Source organism: Muscardinus avellanarius, assembly GCF_963383645.1.
Source record: "Muscardinus avellanarius genome assembly, chromosome: 13".
Lineage (NCBI taxonomy): Eukaryota > Metazoa > Chordata > Mammalia > Rodentia > Gliridae > Muscardinus > Muscardinus avellanarius.
Genome location: NC_137799.1, coordinates 1,763,990 through 1,782,419, shown reverse-complemented (window position 1 = coordinate 1,782,419; position 18,430 = coordinate 1,763,990). Strand labels below are relative to the sequence as shown.

At 61.6% G+C, this 18,430-nt stretch overlaps 1 protein-coding gene across 1 annotated transcript; it reads right to left on the bottom strand.

The window, feature by feature from the left end:
- Nucleotides 1-17,674: 17,674 nt before the first annotated feature.
- TMEM250 (transmembrane protein 250) lies at nt 17,675-18,094 on the bottom strand (the record flags this gene model as incomplete). The annotated part of the gene is made up of 1 exon (XM_080709279.1): nt 17,675-18,094. One exon carries the CDS (start codon nt 18,092-18,094, stop codon nt 17,675-17,677), a length of 420 nt encoding a protein of 139 aa, XP_080565405.1.
- Nucleotides 18,095-18,430: the final 336 nt, after the last annotated feature.

The window sequence follows — 18,430 nt, the reverse complement described above, 5'->3', positions numbered from 1 at the left end:
CGGTAAAATGCCCAGGTCCCGTCCCAGGGCCCGCGAAGTGTAAACCACAGAGCAGAGCCCACCCGGATGCCCTAAGCCATCATCGGGCCAAGCGGTAGCACAGGAGGGAAGAGGAGTGGGGGCTGCGTGAGGAAGAGGAGGGCCAGGAAGGGAGGACCGGGGGTCAGGAGAGCGGGGCCAGAGGGCCACGGCGGGCATGGGAGGTGCTCGAAAGGCCAGCTTTGCCGGGCGGCTGATCCAGGGAGGGCAGCCAGGCCTTGGGTCTCCCCAGCCCCGGGTCCCTGGGCAGCAACCCCAGGCTGCATGCCACAATACCATTAGAAAGAGGGCCCCCCGCCGCCACGTGGGCAAGGAAGGCAGGTCCAATCCCGAGGCCCCAGAGGGGTCAGAGGATGGGGCCGTGGGCCAGCTCCAGGGGCCGAGACCTCAGAGCCCAGAGACCCAAGCCACAGCAGGACCGGGGCGAGGCCCCCAGGAGCCCAGGACCCGCCACTCCCGGAGGCTGGAGAAGGTCCAGCGGGGACACCTGACCTGCGGAAGCCCAGCCGCCCTGCAGGAGAAGCGGGACGCAGCCGGCGGCTGTAGGAGAGGAGCCCCGGTCAGGGGCTGGGTCACCTCGGAGTTTTCCGGGGCAGGGCTGGCGTCCCAAGACCTCAACTCCGCAGAGACCGGCAGGAGCCCCCCACCCCGCAGCGCCCCCGGGGTGGAGCCGCACTCCAGCGGACCCCAGGCCGGGGCCAGCCACCGTGCGACCCCCGCAGGGCCCGCGGGTGGGGTGCGGGCAGCGGCCGGGGCCTCCCCGCGCGAGCCGGGCGGGGCGGCCGGAGGGGCCGGACGGACGCCGAGGGCACTGCGGCAAGTTGGGCGCGGGCGCCGGGAGTTGGGGAAGTGCGGCGGGCGCCGAGTTGGCCGTACCTGGGCGCCCGGGCGGTCCGGCCTGGGCAGCTGCGGCGCCGCCCGGCAGGCAGTGCTCGCGTCCGCTCGCGCCTGGACTTTCTCCGACCTCGCCCAGCACCGGCGGCCGCACCGCGGCGGGGGCGGGGCGGGGAGGCGCCGCGGGCCGTTTAAAGGGACAGCGCGCCCGCCGCGCCTGCGCGCACTCGCCGCCAGGTGGGCGCGGGCCCGCGGGGGTCCGGAGCCGCCTGGCCCGCACCCGGGCGGAGGGCCCGACCATCCCGGCCCCGGGCCCCCGAGCGCCCCCTCCCGCGGAGGCCGAGTTTGCAGCCTGGGGTGCGGGGCGGGTGCGGAGCAGCCCGGGACGAGCCGACCTGGGGCCCAGAGCCGCCTCCTGCCCGCCCCGGGCCCAGGCTCCGTCCAGGCCCGGGGTGACCCAAGCGTGGCAACAGTGGCTCCAGCCACTGTCCACGGCTCCCTGCTTGCCCAAGGCCACGCTCTTGTGGACAGAGGTCCTGTTTGAGAACAAGGATGCAGAGGCAACCCGGCACCTTGAGAGAACCCAGAAACCTCTCAGTGCCCCCCAACCTGGGGCCTGCGGCCAAGAGGGGGACAGTGGCCCTGGGGCAAACCGGCCTCCATCCCACACACGCGCGTCCTAGTGAGGAACCCGGTGGGCCGCAACAGAGGTCACACACAAGGTCACTGGGAGGACGTAGGAGCCCACTGCCCACCACCTCCCGGCACATATTGGCCAGGGTCGGGGCTAGCACCCTCCTGGCACAGTTAGCCAAGGTCATGCCTAGGACAAGTGAGCCAAGCTGGGCCCAGGATCCTGACCCCGCCTCAAGCCAAGTCCTGGTCCCCTTGGTCATCCGCTGGCCCTTGGCCTGAACTTTAGGTTCTGCACAGCTAGCCCGGCCTGTGAGGACAGCTCCCCTGCTTGCCCACGGCAGGGATGGTGTGGAGGTCCGCTCTGCCTCAGCCCAGCCCACTGCGGGCCACGTCAAACCTGCAGGCTGCGGTCTGATGTGTTCAGGGAAGGAGGAGAGACGTGGCCACACGTGGCTGGTGTGTGGCCACATGGGGGATTTTGTCCACAAGGACGAGCGGCGGCAACACATTAGTGCCACCTGCTCGGCACAGGTGTGAGCGGAGGCTCCCAGGCCCCGGCGGGAGGAGGCCCGGCAAGCCTGAAGGCCCAGGGCAGGAGGCAGCCACTCTGCAGCATTATTCAAGTCTCTGTGCTCACCACGCCCCCAGGCCCCTGGGAACCATGAATCGCAGACAGATGCCTCTGGATGCTTCCAGCCCCGAGGACTGTCCAGGAGGCAGTCCACCAGGTCCACAGTCCTCCAGTGACCAGGGCAGTGTGTGGACAAGAAGGACCCGCAGAGGGTCCAGATGGCACGAGGCTGGTGGCCCTTCAGCTCAGCCTGCTGGGGCCGGCTCGTTGCCTAGCTGCACAGTTGGTGACTTCGTCACTTTTAGGGTCGAGATATTAAAGAAATTATTCTTTTACTTTTTCTTTTCTGTTCTTGTTTGAAGGGCTAGGTCGGGCTGGAACCCAGGGCCATGCAGAGGCAAGTGCCCTGCCCACTGAGCTACGCCCAGCCCAGCCTTTAATGAAGGATGTTTCAAAAACACTGGAAAGTTTTAAAAAGTCAACAGCTACCCAGGAAGCTATTTGCTGAGGATACTTGGGCTCTGCTTGTCCACCTGCAGGTGTGTGCGAATGCCAGCAGGTGCGCAAGTACCTTTTAAGTGCAAACGTGGAGAACGTACTAAATCCAGGCCTGCGCTCCGTGTTCTGAGTGCGCGTGCTGCCTGATTAAATTCTTAGAACGGGCCGGGCGTGGTGGCGCACGCTTGTAATCCCCGCGCTTGGGAGGCGGAGACAGGAGGATCGCGCAGGTTCGAAGCCAGCCGCGCTGGCGTAAGAGACCCTGTTTCAAAGATATAAAATAAGTCTGGGAGTGTAGCCGGAGGTAGAAGGGCTTCCATGAACCCCAGTACCACAAAAAAAATAAAAATTCTTAGAACAGTCCTGCAAGGGTGGCTCTCTTTACCTCTGTCTCACAGAGAGAACAATTCAGGTTAGGACGAAAACACACGTACTCAGCGTGCCACAGCGGGGTCTTGAACCCGTGCAGCCTCCAGGGCTCTCTCCCCCCACTTGTTCCTTCGGGGTCATGGCTGCTGTGCGGGGCTGGAGAAGGAGCTCTGTGGTAGAGCATCTGCCTAGCAGGCACAAGGCCCTGGGATTCATTCCCAGCACTGCAAAAGGGGGGAAAAAATTGTGACTGGCAGGCTGCTGCTGCCTGATACACACGCGCCCCGGCCACAATCCCGCTCCGAGCCCTGTGGTTAGCAGCAGAGCCCGCTGAGGCGGGTGCCAGCCTAGGATCTGGTCCTGTTTCCTTGATTCCCACCCTTTTCTCCAGAAAGCATCAGACTAGGAAGGCAGGAGAAGTCAAAAGAATCATTGAAGCCAGGTGTGGCGGCGCACGCTTGTAATCCCAGCATTCGGGAGTCTGAGACCGGAGGATCACGGTTAGCGGACAGCTTCAGCTCCTTAGGCCCTCCGCAACTTAGTGAGAGCCTGTTTCAAAATAAAGAATAAAAAATAGGGCTGGGGTGTAGCTCAGAGGTCAAATGCCCCTGGGTTCCATCCCCAGACCCACACACATACAAAAAAAAAAATCATTGACATCTGCAAACTGACCAATGAGCTGCAGGGTGGGGTCTGGGAGCCCCATTTGCACACATCTCTTATTTTCCTGGTCCCCAGGGGCCTGTGCCTAGTGTCAAGGGAACATGCCCTGCAGGAATTAGGATGCAGGTACACGAATCTGTGTCCCCGGCCCTGGGGAGAGAGGCCTGCTTCTTCCCATCAGGAGCCGGCAGAACCGTGGCTTCCTCCACAAGTCACGTCACCAAGCAGAGACCCGGCAGTCCCAGAACTGGCCTTGCTGCCTTCTCCACTGCGGTTCTACCCTCTGGCACCCTGGCCAGCAGCCTTGGCTCCCGGTTCACCTTCCCACGCCCCAGAGCCGATCCTCCCGGTCCTGCCGGCACGGCCTGGGGGCCTTACCAGGAATCTGGCCATTTGTCACTCCTCCGCCCTCCTGGTCCCGAGCGCCTTGCTGCCCCCAGGAGGCTGCGCAGCCCCCTGTGGTCTCCCAGCTCCTCTCCTGAGCTCCTGCCCAGTCTCACCGTGCCGCACATAGACTTCTACAAAGGCTGTGTCTCGCCACAGGTGGCTTTCCGTCTCATCTCCTGCTCAGCCGAAATCTTGGAAGACTTGGGTCCCCACTTCTCAGCACACCCTTGCTCCATGCCTCTATGGTGCCAGCACCCTCTGAAGCCCAGCCGCGCCGGCTTCTGCGCGGCCCCTCCAAGTGCTACCTGCCTTCTGCCCCAGGGCATTTGCTTCGGCTGGGCCACTGCCTGTACCTTCTTTCCCAATATCTTGGAGTCTGACCCCACCACTTTCTTCAGGTCTCTGCCTGGAGGCCACTGGTTCATGAAGTCTTCTTGGCCCTCCCATATAAAAGGAGCAGCCCCTGTTCCCCCTGCAGATGCTCCCCCTGTGTCCACTGTTTTATTCCCAGTCCAACAGAGTGCCCGGCACCAAGGATGCCTAAGGCTCCCTTGAGTTGCACCCTGTTCTCGGAGGCTGCTGGGGGATGCCTTTCCCTCACTGATGAGGAGGCAGAGCCCTCTCCGCCTGCGCCATCCTCAGGGTGCTCCCCAGACCTTTGGTCAAGCTGCTGGGATGAGGAGACTCCAGCCTGGGTTAATGACCTGGCTTCCCTGCACCAGGCCCAGCGCAGGTTCCTGCGCCTGGCCTGTAGCTCCCAGGGGCTACACTGGACACGCTGTGTGTGTGGGGGGGGGGGGGCAGAGGTGTCTCCGTCACCTCTCCGGCTGTGATAGTCATCAACACAGAGGAGAGGGCACAGGAGCCTTTGGTGCCATGGCAGCCTTGACACCCTCTCAGCAGGAAGCCTCGTGTTCCTCTGCAGAAAAGCAGGGCAAAAGAAATCATGGGGGCTGGCAGTGCACAATTATAATCCCAGTACTCGGGAGGCTGAGACAGGAGAATTGCAGGTTTTCGGCCAGCCTCAGCTAACTTAGTGAGGTCCTCCACAACTTAGTGAGACCCTGTTTCAAAATAAAGAATAAAAATAGGACTGGGGGTGTAGCTTGTAGGTAGAATACCCCTGGGTTCCATCCCCTGTACCACCACCACCACCACCACAACAACAACAAAAAAACTGTTTCAAAATAAAGAATAAAAAAATAGGGGAGGGGGTGTAGCTTGAAGGTAGAATGACCCTGGGTTCTGTCCCCAGACCCGCAAAAAAAGAAAGAAGCATATGACTGTGGTCTCCCCACAACACGAGAGTTTCCCATCCTCCTGCCTGCCTGGGGGGAAACTGGGAGCCTCACTGTTCTGGGAAAGGACCCCAACCCCAAGCTGAGGGCTGTCAGTGAAGTGGTGCCTGCCTCTGGCTCAGTCCAGGGGACCACTGATGGCCCTAGAAAACACCCAAACTTGGTGGAAAGGATAGCGCTGGCTGTTCCCACTCCAGAAAGTGCAACGCTGGGACAGAGCCCCCCCCTCTCAGTGGTGATACTGGGGACTGAACAGGTCACTCTACCACTGAACTATGTCCCCAGCCCAGCCTGTTTTATTTTGAAACAGGATCTCACTAAGTTGTCAAGTGGCCTTGAGTTTACAATCCTCCTGCCTCGCCCCCCAAGTCACAGGGTTACAGGCCAGGCTAGCTGGGGTCATGGGCTAGTTGGGATGACAGGTGTGAGCCACCACACCTGCCTTTTGACTCAGCTTTTTTTTTTTTTTTTTTTTTCAGTACTGGGGATGGAACCCAGGGGCATTGATGACGCAGGTGCTCAGGGAAGCCGCAGCTGGCTCTCACAGCAGCAGGTCCTCCTGGAGCCTGGGCACAGCTGGATTCACACACGGCCATTTGCCCAGGACGAGGAGAGGCCACAGGAGCAGGAGCCCGTGGGCTGGGTAGAGGCCTACACTTTCTCACCCCTGTGAGTGTGTGCTTAGACTCTGAGCCAAGGGCCCGGATGTGAGAGGACTGGGACTGGGCGGTGCAGCCCTCTCCCCTGCCACCAGGGTGTGTGTGGCCGGACCAGCATCCTCCCTCCAGAGAGGAGCAGAAGCTCTCTCCGCAGCCCCGCCCCCTTGGGGTTTTCTCCCAATCAGGGAGCAGAACCGTCAGAAAAATGAATCAGGTTCTGCGATGTGCTGTGCACAGTGAAGTGGGATAAAAAAGAACCAAGTAGTCAGTGCCGGCGAGGACGTGGGAGCATTAGGCTTCCCGGTGCCTGAGGCATGTGCAGTGGTGCAGCGCCGTGGGAGAGTGTGGCGCTGGGGTGGAACCAGGGGCGCTCTGCCTCTGAGCCACACCCCAGCTCTGTTTCATTCTTTATTTTGTGTGTGTGTGTGTGTGTGTGTGTGTGTGTGTGTGTGTGTTTTGGTGGTACTGGGGTTCCTGGAAGCCCTTCTACCTCCGGGCTACACTCCCAGACCTATTTTATATTTTTTTAAATTTGGAAACAGGGTCTCCTAAGCCAGTGCACGTGGCTGGCTTCGAACCTGCGCAATCCTCCTGTCTCTGCCTCCCAAGTGTGGGGATTACAAGCGGGCGCCAGCACGCCCGGCCTTTATTCTTTATTTTTGAAACAGAGTCTCATTGAGTTGCTGAGGACCTCACTAAGTTGCAGAGGCTGGCCGCGAACCTTGATCCTCTTGTCTCAGCCTCCCGAGTACTGGGATTACAGTTATGCGTTGCTGTGCCTGGCTCCAGATCTGCTTTTTTTTTTTTTTTTTTTTTTTTTTTTTCGGTACTGGGGATGGAACCCAGGGACATTCCAAGGTACACTCCAGCCCTATTTTTTATTCCTTATTTTGAAGCAGGGTCTCACTGAGTTGCAGAGGGCCTCTAAGTAGCTGAGGCTGTCCACAAACCACGATCCTCCTGTCTCAGCCTCCCGAATGCTGAGATAACAAGCATGCACCACCACACCCGGCTCAGACCTGCTGTCAGGACCTCCAGATGCCATGAGCATGTCTAGGCCGTGTGCTGGCCCGTGCTGGCGTTTGTGGTGATGGCGGATTGATACACATCCTGGCTTTTATCCAAGCTGCGGGACGGCAGGCTCCATACTGGCCATCGGCTGTGGGCCCTGGCCGCCGAGGGCCAGGTGGGAGGATGCTTGAAGAATCTCAGGCTTGAAGGAGTGCATTCTGGGTAGGAGCCGGGGTCTGGGTGAGACAGCTGCACACCAGCTGCTTCTGCCCAATGGGAAGCTGGGCGCTGCAGGTGCCCTGCAAACCCGAATCTGGTCCTGAGAGGAAATGAGGTTGTTGGCTGTTTAAAGGCACCGTGGGGCTGAAAATCACTTGTTGGTTGTCTTGGAGGTGGCCAAGGGACAGCAGTGGCCAGGGGCAGCAGGTGGAGCTGTGTGGTAGCAGGAGGGACCAGAGCCAGAGTCCTGGCCAGGCTGGAAGCAAGAATGGCTCTGTGTAGCCCTGGGCAGAGCCCTTGCCCGCAGGTGCCCGGGCCAAGCCAGGCTGCTGGCTTAGCCGCTGTATGCAGAACCCTGCCCTCACACCAGCGGAGGCTGGCCAGGGGGCATCCCCTCTGCTCACCTGGCCTCCACCAGCCGGCTTCATGGCCTACGTCTGCGGGGCTCAGGAAGCAAATACTGGTATTTTAGGCAGAAGAGTTGGTCTGGCTGAGGAGGGCTGGAGGAGAGGCCAGGCATCTAGGAACGGTGCATCCAGGACAATCAAAGCACTTCCAAATGAGCTGGTGCCTCTGTGTGCTGCTGGGAGGGGCAGGAGCATCACCAGGCCAGGCACACACCACTTCTGAGCCTGCCTGGACACCCAGGTGGCCCACTGTCCTGCCCCCTGAACGGCCCCCGAGCACCAGCAAGGACCATGGACCCGCATCCCTGCGTGCCGGAGCCCAGGAGCACAGTCCCAGGGAGTGGGGAGCTTGTGTCTGGCGCTCCAGGGCTCTGCCCAGCTACAGGCTGGTCCCACCACAGTTCGAGACAAGTGAGCCGGGGAGGCTGGGCCTGCCCAAGCAAGCCCGGGGCTTCTGGGGAGTGCGAGCCCATGTGCTCACGCTCAGCACACCCAGGGTATGGCTGCGCCGGGATAACTTCCCCTGTGTTCCGGGGAGGTGTCTTTCCGAGTACTTTTGCTCACAGCCTGAAGGATGGAGCAGCTGACACTGTGATCACATAAACCACCACAACTCCAAACAGTGGGGCCGAGCACGTCCGTTATTATGTTAATCACCTTATAACACCAGGGCAGAATGTCCATCCATTTCAATTCCTGCTAATCTGCTACCGCACTGGTCTGTACTTGGGACATAAATTTGCTTCTGAGGAGAGGGATTCTTACACTCCCCATGGAAGGTGGCGTTGGGTCTGCGCAGCTCCACCTAAGCGGGTCTCCCTTCCTCTTTTGGGGCTGGACTGACTCGGTGTCAGCACGTGCCCTGACTTATTGGAGGGTGAGCCAGGACCAGCATGGCGGATCTGCTGTACTGTCCTGGTGCCCAGGGGACAGGCCCTCAGGAGTGGGAGCCTGGCGGTAGAAGTGAGGAGCCAGAGACCCATCACAGCCCATTCTCTTGCTTGCAGACCAATGCTGGCAGTGGGTCAGTGTGTTCCCAAGAGTGGAGTCAGGAACCCAAAACATTGGCCTCCCTGGCCTGCTGCCTCGTCTCTGCCTTCCGTAGCTAAACTGAGGAGTGGGACCACGCTTCGCACCCAGAAGTGGCTACAGGCTGGCCTGACATGCAGAGCTGCTCACCTGGCCCTTTCTTTGGGCAGCCTTGGCTTCCACTCACCTTCCCCAGCTGAGAGCAAGAAGCCTGGAGCTGCTGCTCAGAAGCTGCTCCAAGCCGGGTGTGGTGGCACGCTTGTGATCCCCGTGCTTGGGAGGCGGAGACAGGAGGATCGCGCAGGTTCAAAGCCAGCCTTGCTGGCTTGAGAGACCCTGTTTCCAAATAAAAATATATTTTTAAAAATGTCTGGGAGTATAGCCCGAAGGTAGAAGGGTTCCAGGAACCCCAGGAAGAAGAAGAAGGAGAAGGAGAAGGAGAAGGAGAAGGAGAAGAAGAAGAAGAAGAAGAAGAAAGAGGAGGAGGAGGAGGCGGAGGAGGAGGAGGAGGAGGAGGAGGAGAGGAGGAGCTGCTGCTGCTCCAGGAGCACTGGACAGGAACTACAGGCCAGCACTCAGGAAGGCTGGGTGACACCCCGCCACCCAGGCTCTGCACGGCCGAGACTGGCTGGAGGTGGGTGCTGCCTGCACAGTGGCCCTGGCTCTTCCCCACATGCGTGGCCTCAACCCTGGGCCTGCCACACAGATGCCCACTGAGCCCTTGAAGAAACAGGAGCCCCCACCCCACCATGGCACAGGCCCTTGGAGGGTGGTGACGCAGGGGCACTGCGGGCACCCGCTGTCCTCGGGCTCTCAGGACGAGGCCGGCTCTGCAGGGGCTGGAGGACATCTGCTCCCAGGCGAGTATGGATCCTTCCCACAGAAGAAAACCGGGAGAGCATCTTGGTTTCTTGTGAGCGGCTGCGGAGCCCGCGGCTCCCTCTGCTCAGGAATTAGGGCAGGACTGTTTTGGCTTCTGTATGCCTCCCCTCCGTTTAAATTGGACGCTCTAATCTTCTTCTTCTGTCCTAAATTTCCCTCTGCCATGAGTGCAGCTGTTAAGCAGCTGCTGTTTCCTGCTCGGAGAAGGTCACAGGCTGGACGGCTGCAGCGACTCACCTCCTCCCCGAGGACTGGCAAAGGCTCCACCAAGTCCTGTCCCGGCAGCCACGGCAGCTCGGGGCCGCCCAGTACCCTCTGCAAGACACAGGTGAGCTCTGGGTAAGCACTCCCAGAGCCGGCTCCGGGCTGGGCAGCAGCTGGAGGTAGCTGGGTGAGCGAGGCGGGCGGCGTGATGGCCTTTCCAGGACAGGGAGGAAGAAAAAGTAGCCGGTCCTCTTCTGGAGCAGGAGATCATGCCCGAGAGTAGCCTGCTGAGCCAGCTTACAGAGCACCTGGAGTGCTGGAGGCCAGAGTGTGGGAGCAGGCCTCGCCGTACAGGGGACAACAGCCCATCCGTGTGATCACTCAGTCATCACAACAACCGGCCGCTGAGTGCGAGGGTTGGCACTCCTGGAAACAGAGTGGTATTTTCTGCACACTGACTCTCGGGACCCTGGGCCACAGGAGACTACCCCCAGGAGTAGGCCAAGGGACACAGGATTCACCCCAGGTGGGGCTTGCAGCCCCAGACTCGCACCTTCCCCTGGAGGAATTGTTGGAGGAAGGAAGGAGGACCAGCCATGCTGGCTGAGGGAGCTCTGGCCATAGAGGACCCGCCCTGCCCTGGTCCACGGCCTGGCCTGGCACTACCCATCCACCTGCCTTGCAGCTCTACCTGGAAGGAAACACCAGGCCTCAGGGCTGCGGGCTGTGGGTCCAGCCTCCCAGCCTCTCCGGTCCTGGAGGCCGCCTGCACCTCTTGCTAATCAGTGCAGTCATTGGCCATGCAGGAAGCCATCGGAAGGGCACTACCTGGGCTTTGAGGCAGACCTCCATCTCTGGCAGAAACACAGGAATGAGGCTGTTAACGGCCACATGGGGCTTCCGGAGCCCTGGTCTCTCTGAGGACACCCGGAGGAAACACCAGGCAGAGGGTGGCAAGGCCTCTGGAAACAGGCCGGCTTGCGCACATGCACACATACACACGAGCACGCACACGCACCTGGCTGCAGGCGAGCGGCAGCCAGGGCTGGGACCCACTCCAGGCCTGGGCACGAGGGAGATAATGGTGCTCATTAGGGCGCCGGCACATTATGGGAGGCAGGAAAACAGACAGGGCTGTTGCAGCCCGATCTGAAAACACACAAATAATTCATGCAGCCATGATGTCATGCTGCTGCCGTGCAGAAGGCTCCTCGCTGATACCCACTCACCTCGCCGAGGCTGCCCCACCTGGCGGGCAGGAAGGCCCCGAAAGGCACAGCCAGCAGCCCCCAGGAGCCCAGCAAGGAGCCCCCATCCAGAGGAAACCAGCAGAGCCCAAGGGCTCAAAGCAGCACCCATGTTTCTCACAGGGCAAGAGAGGCAGCGAGCCTGCTGTGGCCACGGGCGAGAACCAGACACCCACACGCTCTGGGTGCAACCTCGGGAAAGCAGCCAGGAATCTGCAGGCGAGTGTGGGGCCTCCGGGACCAGCCCAGGTTAGGGGGCTTCCAGAAGGGCTGGCCACGGCCACCTAGCACACCTGTCTGTGCCTGGCGCGGACCGGCCACCTGCCTCTTCATTCAGACCGACCTCGGGACTTCCACTCAGGACAGAAAGAGCTGGGCGTGGTGGCACACGCTTGTTATCCCGGTTCAGGGGAGGCTGAGACAGGAGGATTCCAGGTTTGCGGCCAGCCTCAGCTACTTAGTAAGACCTTCCACAACTTAGTGAGACTGTTTCAAAATTTAAAAAAATAAAAATAAGGCTGGGGTGTAGCTTGGAGATAGAATGCCCTTGAGTTCAATCTTTAGTACCACCAAGAAGAGAGAGAGAGAGAGAGAGAGAGAGAGAGAGAGAGAGAGAGAGAGAGAGAGAGAGATGGTTTTCACTCCCTGCCTGGCCCCAAGGAGGCAAAACCCACTGCAGACTATTTATTTATTTATTTATTTATTTATTATTTATACTGGGTGTGTAACCCAGGGGCATTCTACCTCCAAGCTACACCCCCAGCCCTATTTTTTATTCTTTATTTTGAAACAGGGTCTCACTGAGTTGCAGAGGGCCTAAGTAGCTGAGGCTGGCCATGAACTGCGATCCTCCCATCTCAGCTTATGGAATGCTGGGATAAGCGTGTGCCACCGCGCCCGCTCAGTCGACCCTCTCCTGGTCCTGTCTGGAGAGAGCCCCTCCGAGCTCCTGGCTTCCAGACTGAGGTAGGCCGCAGAGCAGTGGTGTCCTGTCCAGCCCAGCCCTATCCAGAGAGAGGCGGGCCCCTGCTGCAGCGGCAGGGACGCTCGGCCACCACCGTGGAGAGCCGGGGCCACCTGGCTGACCGACCAGCCATCTCCAGTGCCATCAGGGCCCGCCTGCAATTGATTGATCTCTGAATGAATATTCATGTGACTTGCAGCAGGATGTCATTAATATTCTGAGAAAGCAGAAAGAATACGGGTCCTCACAGTTGATATGCAGCTGGTGGCCGGCGGGGCTACCCATGGGCTTCTGAGCTAGGGAGGGGGCCGGTCCTCTCAGAGTGGCCTGCGGCCAGGGACCCTGCTTGCTTCTATGACCTGTCCATGCTCACCGGCCCTTCCTGCTCTCCTCTGTGGCCCTGACCCTCACCCTAACCTCTCCTGACCCTGCTGGGGTTCGCCTCACACCTAGCAAGTTCCTTTACAGGGCTCGCTTTCCAAACAGAGATGACACCTGCCTGTCCACCCAGGCCTGCCCCGGTGCCCACAGTGAGACACCAAGCCAAGCCATGGCAGGCAGGCTGCACGCTGGGCCTGGGGTCCTGCACTGTCGCCTGTCCGTCCCACTGCTCCCACAGCCCTAGACTGCTGCCCCGGCCGGCTAGTGTGAACTCGGAACCTCTGAACGGGCACAAAGGTGTGCAGTCCCCGCCCCCTGCCTCCCACTCCCCCCACGGTGGCCAACGGCACCGGCTAGGACAGACCCCTCAGCCCGGCCTGCCCGCACCCAGGAGGTCCTGGCTGTGGTGGGGGCTGGCAACCCCCTGACCGCTGGATTAGAGATTATTTTTTGGGGGCTGAGAGCACCCAGCGTGTCCCAAGACATAGGTCTGTGCTGCTGTGCCCATCCCGCACCCTCCTGCGGCAGCAAAAGCAGCAGCGGGGAGCTGGCCCGGCAGGGAGGGGCACCGGGCAGGCTGCAGGGCTTCAGTCTGCCACCCCGCCCCCCAGCGCAGTGCGGGCCACACACCTCGGAACACACAGCCCTGTGAGGCCCCTGTGACAGCTGCCAGCAGGCCGGGCACGCAGCCCAGCGGGTGGGGGCAGGGCGCCCGACCCAGGAGGTGCTGAGTCAGCTGCTCCCAGACCCATCCCCACCCGGCAAGGATGCTGGGGGCAGCTCGCTCTTTGGGGAGCCAGCAGGGAGGCACACCAGACTGGAAAAGTTCCCCTGTGCTCCGGGCTCCGCATGCGGCTTCCCGGCTGCCTCCACGGGAGGAGGGAGGGCCTTCCTGGGAGGCGCTAGGGCCGAGAGGGACCCTTCTTCCAAACAAGGCCAGAAAGGGAGAAGAGACAAGCGTTGGCTGCTGCAGCCGCTCACGGTTTCCTTCCCCAGCAAACGCTGAATCAGCACTGGGAGGCGCTGCCATGGCGCCCCTCCCCCTCACACCGCAGGGACGGGGCCTGCCCAAGGTCAGCCAACAGCAGCCCGGGCTCCTCGGGCTGGCTGGACAACGGCAGCTCGCTCCAGAGTCCTGCTCCAGGCCCCCTGTCCTTCTGGGTGGGCCGTGTCAGCCCCTGCCCGGCTGCACCCCCACCCAGAGGGTCCTAACTGGAGCAAACTACCTCGCTGCACATGTGCACGTGCTGCCCGCTTGGGGTCTCCTCCATCGGGGCTGCGGGGTGGCTGCTCAGTGCAGGGACACGGAGAGGGCCTTCGGGGCCACCTCGTCTCCCCTGCGCCCGGGGCCTGGGCAGCACCTGGTCTCTCCAGTAAGCCTTTCATTTCTGGAAATTCTCTGAGCAGGAGCCCTTCTAGCCACACCTGCCCTCTGCTGGCTCCTTGGGTCTGCACCCCTCCTCACCTTCTCCAAGTGCGCTGATGTTGGAGCTCCATTCCTTGCAGGGGACAGGCTGGAAACCAAACCTACCTCCAGCTAGCTGGCCCAGGCCCTGGCCTTTCCTGGGTACCCCACGCCTGGCTGCCCGTCCCGCTCGGTTCTGCATCCATCCTTCCCTCCCCTACTCTTCCCTTCTCTGCCTGGGCCCCTGGCCCTGCCCACTCCTGCCCAGGGAACATCCTCCCCAGAGCCCGGCTGGCTCCTCCTGCCAGCCTGCCCTTGCCGTGGGCATGGCCCCTCTGCCCTGGTCCAGGACTGCACCCAAACCCCCAGGAACATGGCTCCGTGGCCAGCTCCTGTCTCCCACCCACACACCCTCCAGCCCCTAGGCTGGGCAGACCTGCTGACTTCAGAACCTTCTCTGCGGCTGGCTGGCCTCCTGGTCTTCACCCCCACTCTCCTTTCCCACCACACAGTGGGCAGCAGGTGCCCCCTGCCTAGGCTCCCCGCCCCAGCTCCCTGGGTTTGCCCTGCTATCTCATAGGCAGGCGGGGTCAGTCCTGGGGCAGCAGACTGGACAGGCTGCTCTGTCGGGGTCAGTCCTGACTTCTTGTCCAGCTCCCTGCAGAGCTGCTGGCACCGTGGGGACCTCTGTCCCCAGAGTCTGACTCCTCCCCACTACCCCCCTGGAGGCTTCCAGAAACCCCCAGCACGCAGGCCGTCCTCTTTCTTCACAGGACTTGGTTCTCTTAATGAGCAAATAAATCTGCGCTAAATAAGGCATCGCAGTGGAATGCCCAGGCCCCGGAGGAGGCCCTCGCCAGCCTCCCCACCCGGCAGAGGCACAACTGTGCTGGGGACCCTGGACTGCTCCTCAAACACGTGCCTTAGCCAGCACCCACAGCACCGCCCAGCCTGCGGTCCGTCACCCTGGACGGAGGGTCTGGGGCGATGCCCAAGTACCCCATCCTTCCTCAGAGCCATGACTCCTGGTAAAAGGCAAACAAAACAAAACAAAACAGGCAAACAGACTTGGAAACGTTGCCTGTCACAAACTTGTGGGTGCGGCCGCCTCTCTGCAGTCCTCCCAGGGATCAAAGCCAAGGCTCCTCCACCCCCCGGAGCAGCGGCACCTGGTGCTCAGGAGGCCCCAGGCTCCCCCAGCACATGCAATGCCTGGAGCCCAGCCAGAGGCCCCTGGCCTGGGCTCTCGGTTACCTTGGGTCTGCTTGGAGCTCAGCCGCTCAGCCCTGGGCCACGTGCTCAGCGGCCACTCGGGGCTGGTGGCTAGCGCAGACGGCACAGGTGGAGCATTCCCACTGCTGCAGATCCCACTGCTGGAGACTGCCAGACAAGACGTGCCAGGGCTGGGTGTGGCTCAGCAGAGGGAAGGCTTCCCTGGCCTCCATGTGCCAGGTCCCGGGTTTGACCCTCAGCTTTAGAAAATTAAGCAACATTAAATAAAAAAGCCGGGCGTGGTGGGCACGCTTGTAATCCCAACATTCGGGAGGCTGAGACTGGAGGATCACAGTTGGTGGACAGCCTCAGCTACTTAGTGAGGCCCTCTGCAACTCAGTGAGACCCGGTTTCAAAATAAAGAATAAAAAACAGGGCAGGGGATGTAGCTCGGAGGTCAAATGCCCTTGGGTTCCATCCCCAGAACCGCAAAAAAAAAAAAATCATAAATACATTAATAATAAAATAAACAAGACCCCCAGATGCATGCAGGCCAGGGAAGCTCCCGAGGGAGGTGTCCCCACCTGCTGAGCGGACTGCAGGGCGAGCCTCACCAAGCCCATCTGCTACCAGGCCCAGCTTGGAGTTCTCAGACGCCGGGCAAGCGCACCTGGGCAGCCATGCCGGAGCCAGCACGCCCTTGGCCCCTCCCCCCATGCCTCGGCCTGGGGTCTCACCCTCCTCAGCTCTCACCCCACCCCAGGAAAGGAGTTTACAGACTCACAAAGCAGGCCTCGGAGCCCAGTCTCCGGAAGCCCAGGACAATGGGGGTCGCCCCGCAGCTGACCCCGTTTTCCTTCCTGCCAGTGGATTTCTGGGCAGGCGGCTCGTCATCCACATGGAGGTGGAAGGGCCCTCCACCGGGGGACAGTCACGGACTCGCCTCCCCAGGAACAGAGGGGCCTCTGCAGAGTAAGATGCTCAGTGGAGAGGCGTTCCTCACGTTCACGTGGGTTTTGGCTAAACAAAAGTGGCAACTCTGCCTCTCGCCACGGAGCGGATGCCACTCTTTAGCCGCGGCCTGGTCTGCGGCAGGTCAGCACCCCCAGGGGCCACCCAGGGCCGCTCCCAGGGCCACCGCTGGCCTCCACGACTCCCCAACACCACAAACGGTTGCTTTTAGAAACTGCCCCGATTTCACAGGAGAAAAATGACTTCCATGGCCTCTTTGGTTAGTGACTACACCCTTAGGAAACTAATAAAATTTGAGCCGTAAGCAATCATTCCATCAACATGTTAAAAAAATAGGTTTAATGCAGGTGGTTCACCTCATAAAGAATTTAACAGGCACTCGGGACACCGGAAAGCTGGGTGTGCAGCGCGTGGCAATCCTGTGGCCCGCACAGTCAGGCAGCTCAGACCCACCCCCGCCCCGCCCCCGCCCCACCGGGCTCTGGCAGTTCTGCCTGACAGTCAACGTAAACAAAGCTGCTTTGAGGAAAGCGCAGGATCTAGTGCAAAAGGTTCTCCCAGTAAGCAGCAGGTCGGCCAGGGAACCTCCCCGGCCGCCCGCCGGCCTGCACATCGGACAGCCCCTTGCCAGGCTCCCTCCAGAGGGTGGGCAGACAGAAGTGCCACAGTCCACAGGGGCTCCCGCCAGGCGTGCTCTGCTCGCCCCACCTGGTTTGGCTTCTGTTTCCCAGGCCGCCGTCCACTGGCACAGCAAGGACTGAGGGCCACCACGCACCTGGGGACAGCTTGGGGTGAAGCAAGCGCTGGCCACGCGTGCTCAGGCCCAGCCCGGTGTCCTGCTCCCACCACACCGCTCGGCGACCCCCACCCAGGGCCGAGGCAGGGCGCAGAGCCTGGCCTGTGGGCGCTCTCCCCGCTCTCACGGTTTTCATCTTTAACAGCCGGGGCAGGGACAAGAGCAGCGGGGCCCTCACCGCGGCCACGCTGGCTGGCACGAGGCCGCCTACAAGGCCTTTCAGAGTTCGCTCAGGTGCCTTGGGTCTGCACCAGTACTGACAACTGCTTGAGACAGGCAGGTCTCAATGCTGGGGATTTCCTCAGAAAAGCGAGGCCAAACGTGCACCAAAGCCAGAAAGGAGCCAACTTCCCAGAGGCCCACATGTTCGCAGCATCGCGGGGTCTCTCAACAGCCTGCCAGGATGGGCTCCCTCACCCCGACCACCCCAGAGGCAGTCTGTGCCCTCTGGGGCTGCACGTAGGTAAAGCAAGGGGCCCCTGAAGCCTGCGACCCGCGGCCCCTCAGGGTGGTGGACTGTGGCTGAGCCAGGCTTTGGGAAGCCTCGTGGCAGTGTGCCGCGTCCGCCGGAGCCTGCGTCCCTGAGCCGGCCGGCATGCTGGAGGGGGACGCCCCCTCCGGATCTGTTCTTGGGCAGCACACCCAGGTTAGGGATCTCCAAACTGCTGGTGGGGCCAAACATGAGTGTGTGCGTCACACAGGACCTCAAAGTGCAGACGGGGCAGACGGGCCACACGCAGGACAACTGGAAAGAGCGCAAGCGGCAACCAGGAAGGAGCGGAGGGTGCCGCGCCTCACAGTGCACGCGGGGAGGGCGCGCAGAAGCCGGCCGGGACGCGCCCCCATCACAAGTCTCAGCCCTTTTCTCTCCCAGTAGTGGGAGCATGTGCTGTGGACCGCAGCTGGGGCGGCACAGGCCCTGGGCGGCCCCACCCATCAGGATCAGAGCCCGCAGCCCACACAGAGAGGCGCGGGCGGAGGGCGCGGGGCCTCACATGTCCACGAAGACCATGAAGCACCAGCCCAGGCCCCCCACCAGCAGCATGGTCACGTGGATGGCGTAGATCAGCAGCTCGTTCATGAGGCGGAAGTCCACGCGCCGGCGGCCCAGCAGCAGCAGCAGCACGGACAGCTTGAGCTGGAAGCGCAGCAGGACGCGCACACCCAGGTACTGCAGGCAGAAGAGCGCGGCCAGCGCGCCCCAGAGCGCCGCCGTGAAGAGGCTGCAGCTGAAGTAGAGCAGGAAGCGGATGAAGCCGTAGAGCCAGCGCGTCTTGATGTACACGTCGAAGTTGTTGTACTTGGTGCGGGCCACGTGGGAGGTGCGCACGGGCCCGCAGGCCGCATGCAGGCAGGAGGTGTGTGGGCCGTGGAAGGAGCGCACCCGGCGGGGGATGGGCATGACCGGCATTGGGCCCGGGCGGCAGCGCCAGCTCCTGGTGGCCGTGCGGCATCCAGGTAGTGGCCAACATAGGTGTCATGGGCTCCTAGGCCAGGGACGCAGCTGAGCCCCGGAGGAGGCGCTGGCCTGTAGAGGAACAAACACCGGGAGGACCAGGTGAGGCGGAGGACACCGGGGCTTGTCCCTTATCCAGGGGCGCAGCCCCACCCCTGACCCCTTCACACGCCCTCCTGAGGATGCTTCCTAGGGAACTGCAAAAACCAAACTAGACATTCTACCCACAGTGCCGGGTGAGGCGGGCAGCGGGGACAGTGGCCGTGGCTCCACACCCAGGGTCACCGGGAC